The sequence below is a fragment of the Phyllobates terribilis genome, unplaced genomic scaffold (genome assembly GCF_046119375.1).
Source record: "Phyllobates terribilis strain yellow unplaced genomic scaffold, ASM4611937v1 Scaffold_11__3_contigs__length_659146591, whole genome shotgun sequence".
Lineage (NCBI taxonomy): Eukaryota > Metazoa > Chordata > Amphibia > Anura > Dendrobatidae > Phyllobates > Phyllobates terribilis.
Window position 1 is genome coordinate 624,385,849 of NW_027362771.1, and position 16,360 is coordinate 624,402,208.

At 38.9% G+C, this 16,360-nt stretch overlaps 2 protein-coding genes across 5 annotated transcripts in view; one reads left to right on the top strand and one right to left on the bottom strand.

Annotated features, from left to right (window-relative positions):
* Positions 1-16,360, top strand: part of LOC141167149 (uncharacterized) — a 1,037,600-nt gene that overhangs the window by 742,103 nt on the left and 279,137 nt on the right. The window lies entirely within an intron of this gene.
* LOC141167147 (NACHT, LRR and PYD domains-containing protein 12-like) overlaps positions 1-16,360 on the bottom strand; it is a 225,452-nt gene that overhangs the window by 30,489 nt on the left and 178,603 nt on the right. For all 4 annotated transcript variants that reach the window (XM_073654536.1, XM_073654534.1, XM_073654532.1 and 1 more), the window contains 4 exons: positions 15,124-15,288; positions 8,141-8,193; positions 6,085-6,308; positions 1,314-1,366 (listed from right to left, as the gene is read on the bottom strand). In XM_073654536.1, coding sequence (XP_073510637.1) covers positions 1,314-1,366; positions 6,085-6,308; positions 8,141-8,193; positions 15,124-15,288 — 495 coding nt within the window. The remainder of the gene's footprint in view (positions 1-1,313; positions 1,367-6,084; positions 6,309-8,140; positions 8,194-15,123; positions 15,289-16,360) is intronic.

Below are 16,360 nucleotides of genomic sequence, written 5' to 3' on the forward strand. Positions count from 1 at the left end.
TATGCGTTTTTTAAGCATTTCCGCAGCGGCAATTCCGCTGCAGAAATGCTTAAAAAACGCATGGTAGAAGGTCTGCCATGTTCCCCAACGATAATCCACATGTGCTGTGCATATGCTGTGGAAATTTCCGGTCTCCATAGCGATGCGTCCTGGCTTCCCGGCAGCTTGCGATGGTCTAAAAGGACCTGCCATGACGTCATCTAGTTATGTGACCGGTCACATGACTAAATGACGTCATGGCAGGTCCTTTTACACAACCGCGAGACACCGGGAAGACCGGACGCATCAAATAAGGAGACCGGGGGCCATCAGAAGGTAAGTATAATGTTTTTTTTTTATTTTTTACCATTCTTATTCTTTTTTTTTAACTAATTTGGTCACACTATATAAAATCCATGCCGGTTGCCGGTTGCTGGTTGCATGGATTTATATAGTGTGACCAAGTTGTCAAGCACTTTCCAAGTGATGCTAAAATCGCTTAGAAAGCGCTTGACAACCCACATGCAAAATCGCATGATCAAAACGCTTCAATTACGCTGGTCCCTTGCAGGTAAAATGCATGTAAAATCCTCATGAGTTTTTTCTGCCAGGGAGATGCAGAAACACTCAGGAAAAATCCGGAGCATTTCTGCATCGTGGGCACTTAGCCTTTCTCCGGGTGCTTAGTTTTTGTTATCCTTGCTGCAGTCTCTTTTTGATGTCCAGCCATACTGCTGTAATTTAAGTCAGACCATGAAAGACCAGCTATGGTTTATCTCTCTGCAATTTATACTTTTTGCCCTGCACTAGTCTTCAGTTTCTTTGGGAAGTAGGTGGCTTATTTTCTAACAGTACATATTTAATCACTTTGAATTTTGAGGTTTGTCTTACTCACTCTGGGATCTTTTCTTTCGGCACACTTTCCCTTCTGTAGGTAATTTGCACTCTGCTCTGCCATACGGTTCTTTAGGAAGTACGTGAAGCATTCGACAGCCTTTCAAGCATAGGTCCGAGTTGCCATCATCTAGTCTATGGTTAGGGCTATCTATGCTCACGCTGGTACCTCTGGGCACTGCGGGTTCAGGATCTCTAGTTTGTACAAGAACCGGCAGGGTCACCAGCAGTGTTTGGTGTTTTACTTTTTTCCCAAGTGAATTGCTTCACTATCATAAAAGAAAAGTTTTGTATTTTGATCTCCTTTAATCTCGTGAAGTTTCCTAGAAGGTAAAGCTTACCATAGGTAATTGGTATTTTTTTTTTAAGACGTAAGAAGTTACACATCTGCAAAACTGAAGCAGAAACTTTGTATATAACAGTCACAGAGAATCACCTACCGGTATGTGCTGCCGATCATGGTGGGGGTAATTACTTCTAACGACTCCTGTGACTGATAAAATAAAGAAAAACATGATAAGATGACAGAAAATGTTGAGCACTAGTAACAATAATACTGTAAGTATCATTTGTCAGTCTCTGTATTAAATAAAAAAATAATTTGAATATTTTTTTAATTACGTGTTTCATTCAATAATAATTAAAGGGCTACTGTTGCTTAAGATGTATTAAACACCACCTCCCTGCTCCATAGAAAGGAGCGTTGCTGTATTTATATATTGCAAAAACTTTTACTACTTATTATGGTTCATCTCCGAATATGTACATTGGATTTTTCCACTGCAGCCATAGTGATATACAAGCATATTACACAGGGCAAAACTGACAATTCAGCCAAAAACCAGATGGGTCATTCCAGCACTAGCCATCATCAGCCCGCAAAACCTTTAACAGTATCATCATCTTCAGGATGCAGATACTGTTAGCAACTGTAGCGGAGCAGAGAGCAAGAACCATCAGCTCCCTGCTCTTCTACTTGCACATGCAGGAGACAAGCTGTGGCACCACTTGGCGTAGGACCAGTGTGAGGTGAGTATTAACTTCTTTTTATACTTTGATAGTCACAAAAGGAAATTATAATTATCATTAAGAGGCATAATGGGGGAGTATTATAAGAAAGAGGCACAATGAAAGAGCTTTATAATAAAAAGGAACAATTAAATAAAGAGACCATCAATGCCTTAAAATAATGCACCCCAAATGTGTCTCTTTATAATATTGTTGCACTGTTGTGACTTATAATAAAGTCAGGCTGTCATGCTGAATGCAAATCATCAAGATCCGCAGCTGCCAGCTCCCTTCTTAATTCTTCTGGATGTGTGGCCTTATAGAGTATATCTGGGACGCCATTGATCAGAAATTGTAAATGGAGCTGCCAGCACCAGATCATGACGATTTGCCCAAATTCAGTGAGTGTGGCAGAACATTCCTCAGAGAACCATTAACCCCTTCTCCCAAGGATGTTTTTCCGTTTTTTCCTCCCCTTCTTCCAAGAGCCATAACTCTAATTTTTCCGTCAATGTAGTAGTATGAAGGCTTGTTTTTTGCGGGATGAATTGTACTTTTGGAGGGGGTGGGTGTTTATTTGACACATTTCACTATATGGTAAAACTGACCTGGCAATATGATTCTTCAGGTCAGTACAATTACACAGATTCCAAATATCTATAGTTTTTTTTTTTATTTGAGTGGTGGAAAGATAATCGGAAATTCGTAAAAAAAACAAAAAAAACCCTTTTCACATGTTGCCATTTTCTAAGACTCATATTGCTTTACATTTTCGGGATATAGTGCTGGGTGGGGGCTTATTTTTTGCATCCTGAGTTGATGTTTTTATTGATACCATTTTGGGGTAGATATGATGTTTTGATTGCCTATGTAGTTTCGATCTTCTTCTCTTTACACTGTTTACGGATCGGATTAATTTATGTTATATATTAAGGATTGGACTTTTACACATGCAGTGATGCCAAATATGGGCATTTTTTAATTGTTTTATTTTTAATGGGTCAGAAGGGGAAGATTTGAACTTTTGTGTTTTTTCTTAATTTGTTGTTATTTTTAAAACCTTTTTTTTTACTGTATTTAATAGTCTCCTTAGAGGTTTTGAAGCTGCGTCTGCGGTAGTCATATCACCTATATAGCTTCCCATGGACAGGTGGCTGAACAGTCGGCCCCTGTCCGGCTCGGCCCTTATTCTTATTGAGGTCAGCTGACACAAGGTAAAGTTTTAATACTAGAGACAGGATAGGACTGTCCTGATTGGGCACACCTTGTCGCGTTGGGATGGTTTTTACGCTTTTTTTTAACAAAATAGCGTTAACTATGTGCCGCATGTTATCTACATGTACTTTTACGATTTACTTATTTACTTACTATAGGGTGCATGCTCAATTTTTTTTTTTTTCTTGGATTTTGTCTGTGAAATGGCCACAGTGTGAATCTGCTCTTACTCATTGCACCTGTACCAACTTATATGCCGGCTCATTTCTTTGGTTTTGCAAAATCCAAATAATGTCTCTTCTCAACTAACACATCAAGTGGAAGAATTTGCTGTGAATTATCTTTCTTAGCACTGAGAATGCTGTAGCTTTGGGGAAAAGGCACTCGATTAGAGTCAGAGAAAACATATATTATTGGCAGACCTGGAAGTTCATAATTGAACATATGAGTTGTTGAAGAGGAAGATTGCGCAGAACACTGACAAAGGAAGAGTCACTGTCAGAGGTAACATTATCCTGCTGTGACTGAGAAGAGCAATGTGCAATATAGTCCTACACGTCTTACAAATACATTTTCAGGAGACTAAGGAGAACAACTATAATCAGTCTTCGTTAGTACTACTGCCCGGATAGCTGGTGCCAGTTGTGGAGATGCTACTACGTGCAGCTTCCACATATTTATTGCCAGATGCCATGGCATGATTTTTTTTCTCTTGTATAACCTCGTATATTGCCATATACACTTTTTCGTTTGCATTTTTGACAGCACTATAATCTGCTTTCATTTTTGAACCACAATTTAAACATCTCCAAAATGGAGCTACCAAGAAATACTAGGTACATGCTAAAAAATTAGCTGCAGCAATAAGCGTGTAGAGTGCACCTACGTCAAATTAGATTAATAAAACAGTAGTACAGTTTGTGACACGCACACTTTGTGAGACAGATGCAAAGCTAAATGTTCTTTCAGCAATATTAGTTGCGAGCTTATGCACAAATGCAACATCAATGCTCTGTCTATGGGTGCTTGCATTACATTATGTCACGTGAACGCTGCAGTCTATCCCCAGCCCAAGAGGTGGACAACCCATTTAAATCTGTATTATTCTTTTTCCTCAAACACTAATCTTCTCCACTGCTGTGCTGTTACTCTCTGTGTAGTTTATTCAGTGTTTTATGGCTTTCTATCTCTATGGTAAAGCTGTGAGCTATGAAATCAACCCACTATTGAGATACACCACAAAAATGGCTACTGAATTTTATTTTTCTGCTATTTCATAGACATGATAGTCCCTCCTGATTGGCTATTCTATATCACATGAGGTGCAAGGCATTATGGGTTAGCTCACTCTGCCACGTCCAAGGTCACGTCTTCCTTCTCTAAATAATGCAATCTTCTACAGTATATAAAATGGCAGCAACAAGTGTATTGCATATTAATCAAATTTTCTGGTTTCAGCAAATTTCTTTAATTTTTTCTCCTTTTTAATAAATATTATATGTCAAGGATAACAGCCGGGGATCACATAGATCTCACCATTGTTATCATTTTGTCACAAATGATACTGGAGAGATCATACAGATCTCACAACTGCCACAAGTTGTCATGGGAATGCAACTCCTCTGCCTCCAATCGTCAGGACAATTGCTCAATTGAGTGACGAGTGATGGACGAGGCCGTGGCTGCTTCCACTACTAGGCCGGTTATTGGGAAACTCACAGTGAGGGTACGGTATATACACCTCTGATTCCAATTCATGGAATATATATATCCCAGAATGGTCACTGCCAACTCCACAATAACAAAAAGTACAGAACCACTACTAGCTGTCGCCACCAATCATTTTTACAGGCTGATTGGACACCCGTTACAGGAAGCGTATGGCTTCAGTGTTGCAGTTTACAGAGCAAGAGGAACAAAGCTATTAAATTTTATATATTTAATCCAGAAAGATAGGCAGTGTTTATAACAAATATACAAGATGATACAAAATTGGAACAAAACAATACGATATATAAAATATCATAAAGTAAAAAGGAATAATGAAAGAGATTTACTAAACCTGATGTCACGGAAATGGCGCAGAGGGAAGGACTTTGATTGGGAAAATGGTACACTCTGACAGCAAACTTATGACTTCCAGATTGAACAATGATCCAAATCCAAATACTGCCTTTTATTAGCTCAAGATTACACACACATACCTGCCCTTGATGAGATCATGTAGGGGGTGATTGTGGGATGTGCTAGGTCCTTCAGAATTATATGATATCCCCAACTTATAGGATATATTCACCCCTGGTGATCCCAGGCGGTAGATAATGCTGTCATCTTTCTTATTATAATTTTAACTTTACATAGAGATCAAACATGACCTGGATAGCATCATCTATTGGAACGTTATTAAGTTGGAGGGGTTAGAATAGACTTACAGTCATGTAAGTGACTGTGTTATGTTCATCCTTTCACTATGACACCACAAATGTATCTCCCATAATTATTGGATCAATGGACACCCCAATATTCTTATCTGGACTCCAGAGATAAAAAGTTTACGAAGATTCTTTGATGACAGGAAACTTCCTCCTTGGAACAAAGAATGCCCCTCCACTTCTCTGCCTATGCATAAACAAATCTCCGTCTTACTGTTGTTTCTTTAAACCATTCTCTGGGGTAATTACCTGGTCACTGCAGGGGGACGCTACTTCCATGTAAATGACATGTCAGATCTGCTCCATCATTTTTCTTGTTATAATTCATTTTTTTCCCTAGCTATAATTAGTCCCACATGTTTAATGTGTAGTCCGACTTCAAAGGAAGTTGAAGTGTCAGCCCGTCTTCCTTCTGTGGATGTCTGTATGGATTTAATTTTTTCTCTATGACATTAAGTTATAAAGTATTATTTAGAACTGCACTTATGTAGGAAAAGATTGTTTATGAGTCAGGAGATCCTTCAACATTTCTCATGTTTGATGATAAAACTGTTACCTTTTCACATAGTTTACAGCTCATGTCATCTTCTTCTATCATTTCACTCATCTGTGACAACTCAGGATTACTCATCTGTGAAAACTCAGGATCACTCATCTGTGACATCTCAGGAATACTCATCTGTGAAAACTCAGGATCACTCATCTGTGACATCTCAGGATCACTCATCTGTGACATAAAAGGATCTCTCATCTGTGATATTTCATATTTTTTACTTGATTCTGTAAGTAATAATAATTTTTTTATATTACATTATGTAGTATTGCTATAGGAGGGTTCAGTAAAATTACTGTATATCTTCCAGGGTACATTCACATTTTGTTATTGACCCCTCAGTTTGACGTACACAAAAATCTTTTGACATGGTAACAGGAAGCTGTGATGGGTCCTAACAGTGGAATTGGCCATACATAGACTAATACGGGATCTGTTTAACAGATACTTTCCATAACATGTCAGTTAATGAATGCTATCATAACCTATCGTTGACAAATGTCTCTGTTACTAATAGGCTATAACGGCATCTATGTAGTCATACAGTTGGATACATTAATGCCATATTTACTGTACCCCAAGAAAAGGAGAAGCTTAAATTACTACATTGTTCGATACCTTCCTTTGTCTATACTGACCTAAGGTATATTGGCAAAATTGAGGCCAACATGAACACTTTTTTTGTCTTACGTTTGGAAATAGAGCTGGATAGGCATGATTACTGTTTACATGGACAACTTTTTTTCTCAATTTTCAAGATTCTTAATCTTATTACATATATAGTAGATGTATTTACCTACTTCATTGTACTCCGATTTCCCATTAAAGATGACCTTTCACCAAATTTATCATGTTGAACTCGACACATGATGTAATAGCGGCTGCAGAGCGAAGCTTTTTTTTTATTTCACTGCTCTGTTGTGGAGCTATTAGCAATCAAAGTATTTGCCACCTAATGAGAACTTTTTTTAAGTTTGAGTTGATGTTATCAGTTAGTTTTCACTGGGGGGGGTGTACTTTTTCTCACTGTATAATACTGACAAATAAGAAGGCAGTAGCACTCACAGGAAAGAAGTACACTCCCACACCATAGCTTAGAGCAAGTATCCCAGCGTGTGAAAGGTAACGATTCAGCCATGATCTCCTGGTCTAACCTTCTGCATGAGTCAATGTGGGGGAGAGGCAGTACAGCAGAGTTTAGCTGTGTCACATTACAAACAACTCTATCAGTTCTTCTGATTACAGTAATCACACTCATGTCTGCTGTGCTCAAGCAACTTGTACTCACTCTGCAGTGAGATCAGGCCGGTCACTACATCTCACCAGCCTGTTCTGAACTATTTAATGAGACCCTACTCTCATCTCCCTGCTGAGTGATTACAAGTTGAGCACAAAAGACATGTGTTATTGCTGACATATCTTCAATCTGGCAGTGTGGGGGAGAGGCAGCACAGCAGAGCTAACAGTGGTATTAGAGGAGGAGACCCAATAGAAGAGTTTGTAATGTGACACAGGTAAATTTTGCTGCACTGCCCCTCTCTACACAGGGACTTAATCTGAAAGATGCCAGCAATCTGAGCTTTTCTAATCATGCAGGAGGTTAGACCGGGGGATCAGGACTGTAATTTTATATCTCACACAAGGACAAATCTACTCTAAGCTGTGGTGGGGTTCGTTCTTTCCCATGTTGCTGTCTGCTTAAGATTATTCAGGAAGGAGGAGTTAATGTGCCTAGTGAAAACTGTCTGATAACACCTACTTTAACTTAAAAATGTATCTCATTAGATGCCAAATACTTTGTGATTGCTAATATCTCTGCAACAGAGAAGCGTAATTAATATAAATCACAAAAAAACAAAAAACATTGTATCCTGCTCTGCAGGCACCATTACATCATGCGTCCAATTCAACGTGAAAAATTTGGTGAAAGGTCCTCTTTCAGTGTATTTTTTAGGACATTTCTTATGGAATCATTGTAAATCGTACATATATTGTAGGATTATTTTCTGAATATAGTAATAGTATTGTTGTAAGAAGGAAGAAGAGGAAGAATCCTTACCATCATCAGAAGTTATATCATGCACTTGAATGCCTGGGAACATAGAAGACTCTCTGCAAAAAACAAAAGTTATGCAATTTACTGTTGTTTTTCATAAACACATCAAGTTTATTTCTAGGAGCCTTGCTGCCTTTATAAAGCAGAGAACTGTCGCCCAACGGATAGCTTCGACCATTCAATAATATACACAGAAGCGATTACAGTTCTTAACTCTTATACTTCCAAGGATGAATCTCATACTAGATAATAGATAGAGCCAAGATCTAGGCCTTGTTGGAAAGCAAAGACTATCAGCTAAGGAGGACAGTCTGTGATCTGTGATCCCTCTCCTTTCATTGTAAGAGGCTTTGTTCTCTTGTGCTATATATGTTAAAACACACATATATTTTCTGTAAATTAGCAATTGGCAAATGATTTTGTCCAAGTGGGTGTTATCAAACAGCATTTCATACACGAAGAATGCAAATTTTCTCTTCAGAGAGGAAGAGATCTAGAACTCTAGTGCCACCTACAGGAAGCAGCAATCCTAAAAGTCAATATCGTCTCTCTAACGAGTCTTGTCACATGACTTAGGATGAAAGCCAAAACGAAAATCTCAATTTGCAGACATTGTGTTTCAGGGTACTGCCCCTCATCAGTGCAAAATGTGAGATCTGGTTTGGCTGGGTGAGAGGCGTCACACCGGTATCTAAGGGGTAACTTTTCTCCTTGCGGAGAGTGACATGTTATGCATGTCAAAGTGAGGAGTATTGCGGCTTAAAGGTCTCCTCACCTTGACATGCTTAACATGTCACTCTCCCCTTGGATCCCATACATGAAGAAGAAATACATGACCCCAGAGGTAACTCATTATGTGCCAATACTTTGATTGCTATTATCTCTGCAATGTACAGGCAAAATTAAAAACAAACCAGTATATTTTATTCCACTGTACAGCCTTGATTACATCTTTTGTGGAGTTCAACATGTAAAATTAGGTGACCGGTCCTCTTTAATACCAGTTACATGCTACTGTCTTGGAGCGATAACAATTATCACCATGGAAAAATATTTAATACATTTCTGGATCAGTTATCCCTCAGTCAGAAATGACTATTCATAAGCAATTATTTTTGAGATTTTATTTTACAAACAATTTTATTGGCATTTATATGATAATCATAATAGGGAGAGTAGAATATAGGAAGGTGGAGAGAAAAATGGGGACCACTAGTGTGGGAAAGGGAAGGGGACAGAAGGGAAAGAATAAAAACAATTATGTAATAATTTTGAACCGCTTATGATACTTCTCATACAGATGAATTAGTTTGATAGATATAAACAGATAATAAATGTTATTAAATAAATCCTTTGGTTTTATAATTCTAACAATATATGAATCATACATAACACTAAAAATCAAATATAATGCTTAGGTAATTAATCACAGGGTTAGACATGTACTATAAATTTGAAGCTATTGGAGCAGGAGAAGTCGCGTACGAGAAACTCCATAGTTTGTTTGAACTTAGATATTTTGTTTTGTCTGCAAAATAGATTATGCTGATATATATTGTGGGAGGAAGTTGTCACTTTTATATCTGATAACTTTGGGGGAATGATATTCTTCCAATTTAAGTAATAAAATATTTGGTGATTTTTTATGATTGAAATATGTGATATGATACATCTAGCTTCTATAGAGATTGTTCAAGACCAATTGGCAACAATGCAAGTTGGGGAGACAATTGTAGACTGCTATTTATTAATATCTGTAAGAGGGCTGTGTGAAGACTCAGCATCAATCTGGCCACTTGTGCGGGGGTGAATTGTTCCTAATTATGGCAGATGTATTTTCTTTTGTTCAGTAATTCAAGGAACATGAGCCATTGTTTCATGTGAGACTGTACAATGATCCTTTTTGTATGCTAATTTGTGGAAGCCTGCTGATTACGCATTGCATTAGTCCCCTGCTGTGTACTACTCTGCATTACTTGGAGGACAATTATGCAGTTTAATTGAAAATCGAACAAAGAGGGAACAGCCATGACTATCTCCCCCAATCATGTGGGACAATGCCCTGAAATGGCATATAAAAAAGGGCTTCCTTCTGTCACCAGTGTGATTCTACAGGACATCAGCCTAGGGACCATGATTCCAGCTGGTGGATAACAGAATTGCCCACTCCCCAACACTATGCCCATGAATTAATTTGAATAACCCAGGTTGAGACAATCAGGTCATCTGGCCACATACCTCGCTGTGCTCGGTCAGCTTCCTAAGCTTGCCACTACCTCCTCTCTGTAGGTGCCCTCCAAAAGCAGAGTGATGCTTGTTGGGTTAGTTGGCCCTGAATGTCCAGAAGTCACGGAATTTCTAATCACCGGCGAGTCAGCGGAAAGGTGAGACTCTGTCACTTGCACCAGCTTGTGTCCTTGCTAGGAATGTAATATATGCTGATGTGACGATACAGCGTAAAATCTTAATTATGCCAGACATACTTTCTGATGGCAAGAGCAGCATACCTTTATTTTTATGTTGACTCTTTAATCTGTGTTCTTCTTTAGTTGATTAACACAGACCATAAATTTGTATAACCCTGAATGTTATCTGCTCTTTGATTCTGAAACAATGATGTGTATTTACAAGAGCCCCTGTGATACAAACTATGTAAATCATAGAATCACAGAATGGTAGAGTTGGAGGGGACCTCCTGGGTCATCTGGTCCAACCCCCTGCTCAAAGCAGGATTCATAAATAGATTAGCTAGAACAATGAATGTTTTCTAGATATGTTAAATACCATTGTAGGGTGTCTGACAGTCAATCTTGGGGGATGAGCTGTGGATACTCAAGTCCTGTGGAATAATATCATCACTAATTCTTAACCTGTGGATGTGTAATTAAGAAGGGACATGTGTTTCTATGACAGAATGATTCTTGGGAAAGAGAATCAAGGAACATCAGAAAAGACTTTACAAGGAGAATGAGAAACATCTTCCAAGACAGTAGATGGATTGCGTAGCATTTCCTAAAGAGGCACAGATTTGTATTCTATATGATTCTAGCCTAAAGGTACTGGCCCTGACTGGAAAGATTTGAATCTGCGAGACCATGGATACTTTTGGGGAGTCCCGGAGAGGCCGCAGAAGTCACCTGGCCCCATGGATATGTTGTTTTGGGGTTGCTAGGAGGGACCCACCGGTCGCCTAGAACCCATGGAGACATTTGGAGTTGCCAGGAAGGACCCACCGGTCGCCTGGCCCCATGGAAACTCTCAGAGAGGCCAGGTTGGGACCATCGGGTCTCCTGGCCTTGTACCTCGATGGACTGCCAGCTTCCAAAGCTTGTCATTACCTTCTCTCTGTGGGGGCCCACCAGAAGTGGGGGTCACCGGTTAAGGTAGTCGGCCCTTGAAGTCTCGAAAGTCACAGCTGTTTTATCCCAGGCAGGTGGAGAAGGAAGGGTGAGACTGTGTAATGTTGCACCATCTTGGGTATTTACTGGGACTGTTCTATGTGTTTATCGTCCACTTTGTAGTTCAATAGAGTATTGCCACACTGTTTTACCCTCACCCTGTGTTGTCTGAGTAGTATTCTGCCTACAGGAAAGGAGTTTGGGTGTTCAGTGTGGTCTTTCTGAAGACAGCCAGGCCAGTGGACGAGAGCACCCACTGACCCTTATGTCTCCACAGGCTGCAACTTCTACCCAAAGTGATTGGATAAGGGGCAGTTCCAAAAAAATATTAAAAAAATATTTGCATTATCATCAGATTCTCTCTGGGTGCGGACTGTGTCAGGTATATTTTCTTCAGTTTGACCAGTGATAAATGCCACCCAGAATGGATTTTTGTAATGTGGCACAAGTCGTGCAAGGATAGATTGTTTTGCAAGCATTTGCCCATTGGTCTAAATTAAAATGTTTTTTTTTTGTATAGAATTTTCCCAACTCTTAATGATATTTTTAGTTAAACTTGAATCAGAATTAAAATATGTATATAGGTGTTTGTTTGTCCAAAGTATCTTACTTGTGGAGTGGTTTAATAGTTTAAATAAAGGCTCGACAAGCATAAAATTGTGTTTCAGTTATTTGTTAAAATAGTTCCTAATAGTCTGAAATGTTAAAAGCTCCAAATCTTTAAATTTGAATTTATTTTAAATATTTTGATAAGAAATTGGTATTTGATCTATATAAACATATTCAAGAATATTGAGTCCTTTTTCCAAGAGTTTAAACCCTTAAGGGCCAGGAGATTTTTCGTTTTTGTGCTCTTATTTTTCCTATCCTTATTCCAAGATCCATAACTGATATATTTTTCCATTGACATAGTGATGTCAGGACTTGTTTTTTGCGCAAGACGTTGTACTTTTAAATAACACCATCTATTTTATCATGTGATGTACTGGAAAGCCAAAATGGTAATAAAGTGGCTTAAGGATAACAAAGAGGAAAAAAAGTGAGGGAAAATAGCAAAAAAAAGTGCAATTCCACAATTGTTTTTTGGGTTTTTTATTTGCAGTGTTCATTTTACGGTAAAAATTACCTGACAATATGATTCTCCGGGTAAGTGCGATTACGGAGATACCAAACATGTATAATATAGTAATATAGTATAGAAATTTGTAAAAAAAAATAAATAAAAAATTAGAATGTGACGATATTTTTCGAGATTTTTTCAGGATATGGAGCTGTATTTTTGGGCCGAGAGTCATTGTTTTTATTGATACAATTTTTGAGGTAGATATAATGTTTTTGTCACCTCTTAATTCTATGGGTTTGACTTTTTTTCTCGTTATGTTGCTTATCGATCAGAATAATTTATTCTAGATTTCGATAGATTGGACTTTTAGGAACACAGTGATTTAAAATGTGTATTTTTTATTATTTCCTAATTTTAATGGAGACAATGTGGGGGTGATTTGTATTTTTATATTGTTTTTATTTTTTTCATATTTTTTTTTACTTTTTATTGTATTTGTGAGTCCCCTTAGGGGACTTGAACCTGCGATCAGAAGCCTATACTATGCACAGCAGTAACATAGTATTGCTATGTATAGCAAAAATCATGGTCTCCTATGACTGTCATCCACAGGCTGGCTTTCTTGGGAGTACAATCATGTCAAGCTCAGGGGTCTTCAGCGGACCCTTGTCGTCATGGCAACCCTTTGGCACCCTGCACTCACATCACTGGCATGCAGATGGCCACATAGAACAGTGCACCCCCTGCTGGCACACTATAAATGCCGCTGTCACCGATTGAAAGCAGCACTTCACAGCGCTCCACTCCACCTGCAGCTGTTACAGGCAGATGATGGCTGTATATTACAGCCATCATCTGCCGGAAAAGTTGTGTGCTCAGTTTGTGAGTTCACGGTAAAGGCAGGGAGCCAAAATATGATGCACCGACATTAAGGAGTTAATGATAAAGAAGGGAGAATTATTTCATAACATGAAATGGGGATTTTTTTTATTTTATCTACATCTTTACTGTTTTTATATTTAAGGTGCATATTTTTTTAAATTTTTTTTAGTAGCCTCCATAGTGTGAGATGTAGGTAGTTTTAGTGAGGGATCCAATAAATGAGCTACTGGCAATGATTTAGGAGGAATATTGATACTCAAATATTACTCCGGATTCTCCAGCTTTTGCTATTTTCATCTAACCAATCTTGATTTTGTTTTAAAATGTTATGGCTATGTTCACACACGTTGTGTTTTTTTCTGCAGCTAAATCTGCTGCAAATCTGCTGACAACTTTTCTCTGGCAGGAAATCAGCTGCGTCAAAAATTCAGGTTTTCCTGCGTTTTTTGATGTGTTTTTGCAACGTTTTTTCACTGTCCTTCTGTCTCTATTTAAGTATGTATATAAAGTTCTGTGGAAAAAAAAGTCCTATTCTATTTTGCCATCAAAAACGCTGAAAAAAGCAAGTGCATTTTTGCAGTGTTTTTTTCACCACCCATTACTTCCTATACGTGAAAAAACGCTGCAAAAACGCTGAAGGAGGTGACACGCTTTAATTTCCAAAAACACAACCAAGGCAGAAAATACGCAGCAAACAAAAAGAAACGTGTGAACAGAGGATTCTGCTTTCTCATAGACTTTGCTGGTAGTGCAAGATGCAGCTGAAAATTTGCATAAAAATCAGCAGCAAAATACGCAGCAAAACACAACATGTGTGAACGTAGCCTAACTTGGTAAAATCCTGAAATACTGGATAAACCAATTCCACCATTATGTTCATGCCAATTCCAGTATATGGGGAGCATAAACTAGAATGCAACTATTTTCTCAGCTGCTCCACCACATTTCCTAGTCTTGTGCACACTGTCACGGGTTTACAGTGACAGAGAGGAGCCAGAGGACCACGGTGTCTGATTCCTACCTCTACTGCACTTATTAGAAACCTTTCACTTTCATGTTAAATGGTGCAAGTTTATTTTAGCAGTGCAAGGGTTAATCTGCTGCTGAGAGTTTTTGGAAGCTTCCCTGCCTTGGCTCTCAGCTGTTCAGTGTTAGCCACTCCCCTCTCCTATATATTCTGGGCTCTAGCAAGCAGTTATTGCCAGAGCTAGGTTCATTGCTGCATGGTTAGGAGTTTGGTGATTTGTTGTTTGAAAAGGAGTTTGGTGGAATTAGCTAAGACTGTTGCATGGTTTTGGTTATGTGTTAATCCTCTCCTTCTCCTACTTTGGTTTTCCCCATCCTCCACTCCCCGGTGTTATCCTCTGTTGTTTGTATGCATATATTTGTATGATTGGCATTTTCTTTTATGTCTGTTTGTATTACCTTGTTAGTCTGGTTGGTGTACTACCATACACTACTACTCCCCTCTTCCCTGGGTGGGGGAGGAGCTCAGACAATGTATGTGGCCCCAACGTCTTCACCTTCAGAAGTAATCTGGGGAACAAGGCCAGCTAGGGATCCCTTAGCATTAGGGTCAGGGAAGGAGCCCCTGGTCCTGAGATACCCGACAACCGAGTCGCGACACACATTCTTCTACTTACCCTTTTATATTGAATGATTTAATGCTCGTAGTTTTCCCTAAATCACTCTTTTCAGGACCAAACCGACGGTTACCAGTCAGGTCAAGTTTCTTGACGAAAGGATTATTCTTTAATACAGATGTCAACTGCATGCAGGAAGTGTCTGGTAGATTATTGTAACCCAAACTGCAACAATAAGACGAGATATGAGTGCCGTATCCACAGAGCATGAGTATATGAGAATATATATTGTGACTTCGGAGACAAAATGTCCTTTGGCAGCAATGTCATACAGATATTTCCTTTCTTACATTTTACCATATATACAAATCCTGAGATCTGGCGTAAGGTGACCAACTTTTTAAAATAAATAAAAATATGATTTTATATCACTCAAGATGACTATTCTGTAATTGTCTAATATGACCACCCAGTGGTTGTGATGCAATTTGCAGCCTTTTATAGCTTTTGCCTCTAAGTCGCCATATTGGATCTGTTTTGTGAGAAATCAGACTCCTTAATCAAATTTAAGAAAAAAAAAAATAAAGTGTAATGTCTAGTGATGAGCGAGTATGTTCTGCTAACTCTTTCAGTGAGCATGCTTGAGTGCTCGCCGAGTATCTACAGCGAGCTCGTGCACATGATTTGGGACTGTTTGACAGCTTTAATACATGTGAGGAATGCCTAAGAAACAGGCATTCCTCACATGTATTAAAGCTGTAAAACAGTCGCAAATCATGCGCATGGCGTGACTCAAACCTAATGGCCGAGCACGCTGAAGATACTCGGAAAATACCCGAGCATGTTCGGAAATCTCGAGTAACGAGCATGCTCGCTCATCGCTAGTAATGTCCACTTGCGACAAATCAATGCCATAAAAATACTGAATTCCTGAATAATGTCCACACTTTATGGCAGAAGTCAGCGAGGACTCACTACTGAAAGTGAAGCAGAGATTTCAGGCTCTTGGCTTCCACAGCAGAGTTGGAGTTCAGTGGACTGCGGTCACTAGTGGGTACAGTTGTGTGCTGCTCCATCACATGGGCGATTCTACACCTGGAGTTTCCGAACGTTACACAGTAGTTTTGCTCCTAGACTGAGCTGATCGCTTTTCGTTCTTATCATCGAGCATCTAGCTTTTGTCTTGAAGTCTCATCAGGACATCACTTAGTTTGGTCGCAGCACAAAACAGCTCTACATGTGGATGACTTGCTCATGTCCATACCCAACCTCTATGTATAAAAGGGTTTAAAAGATT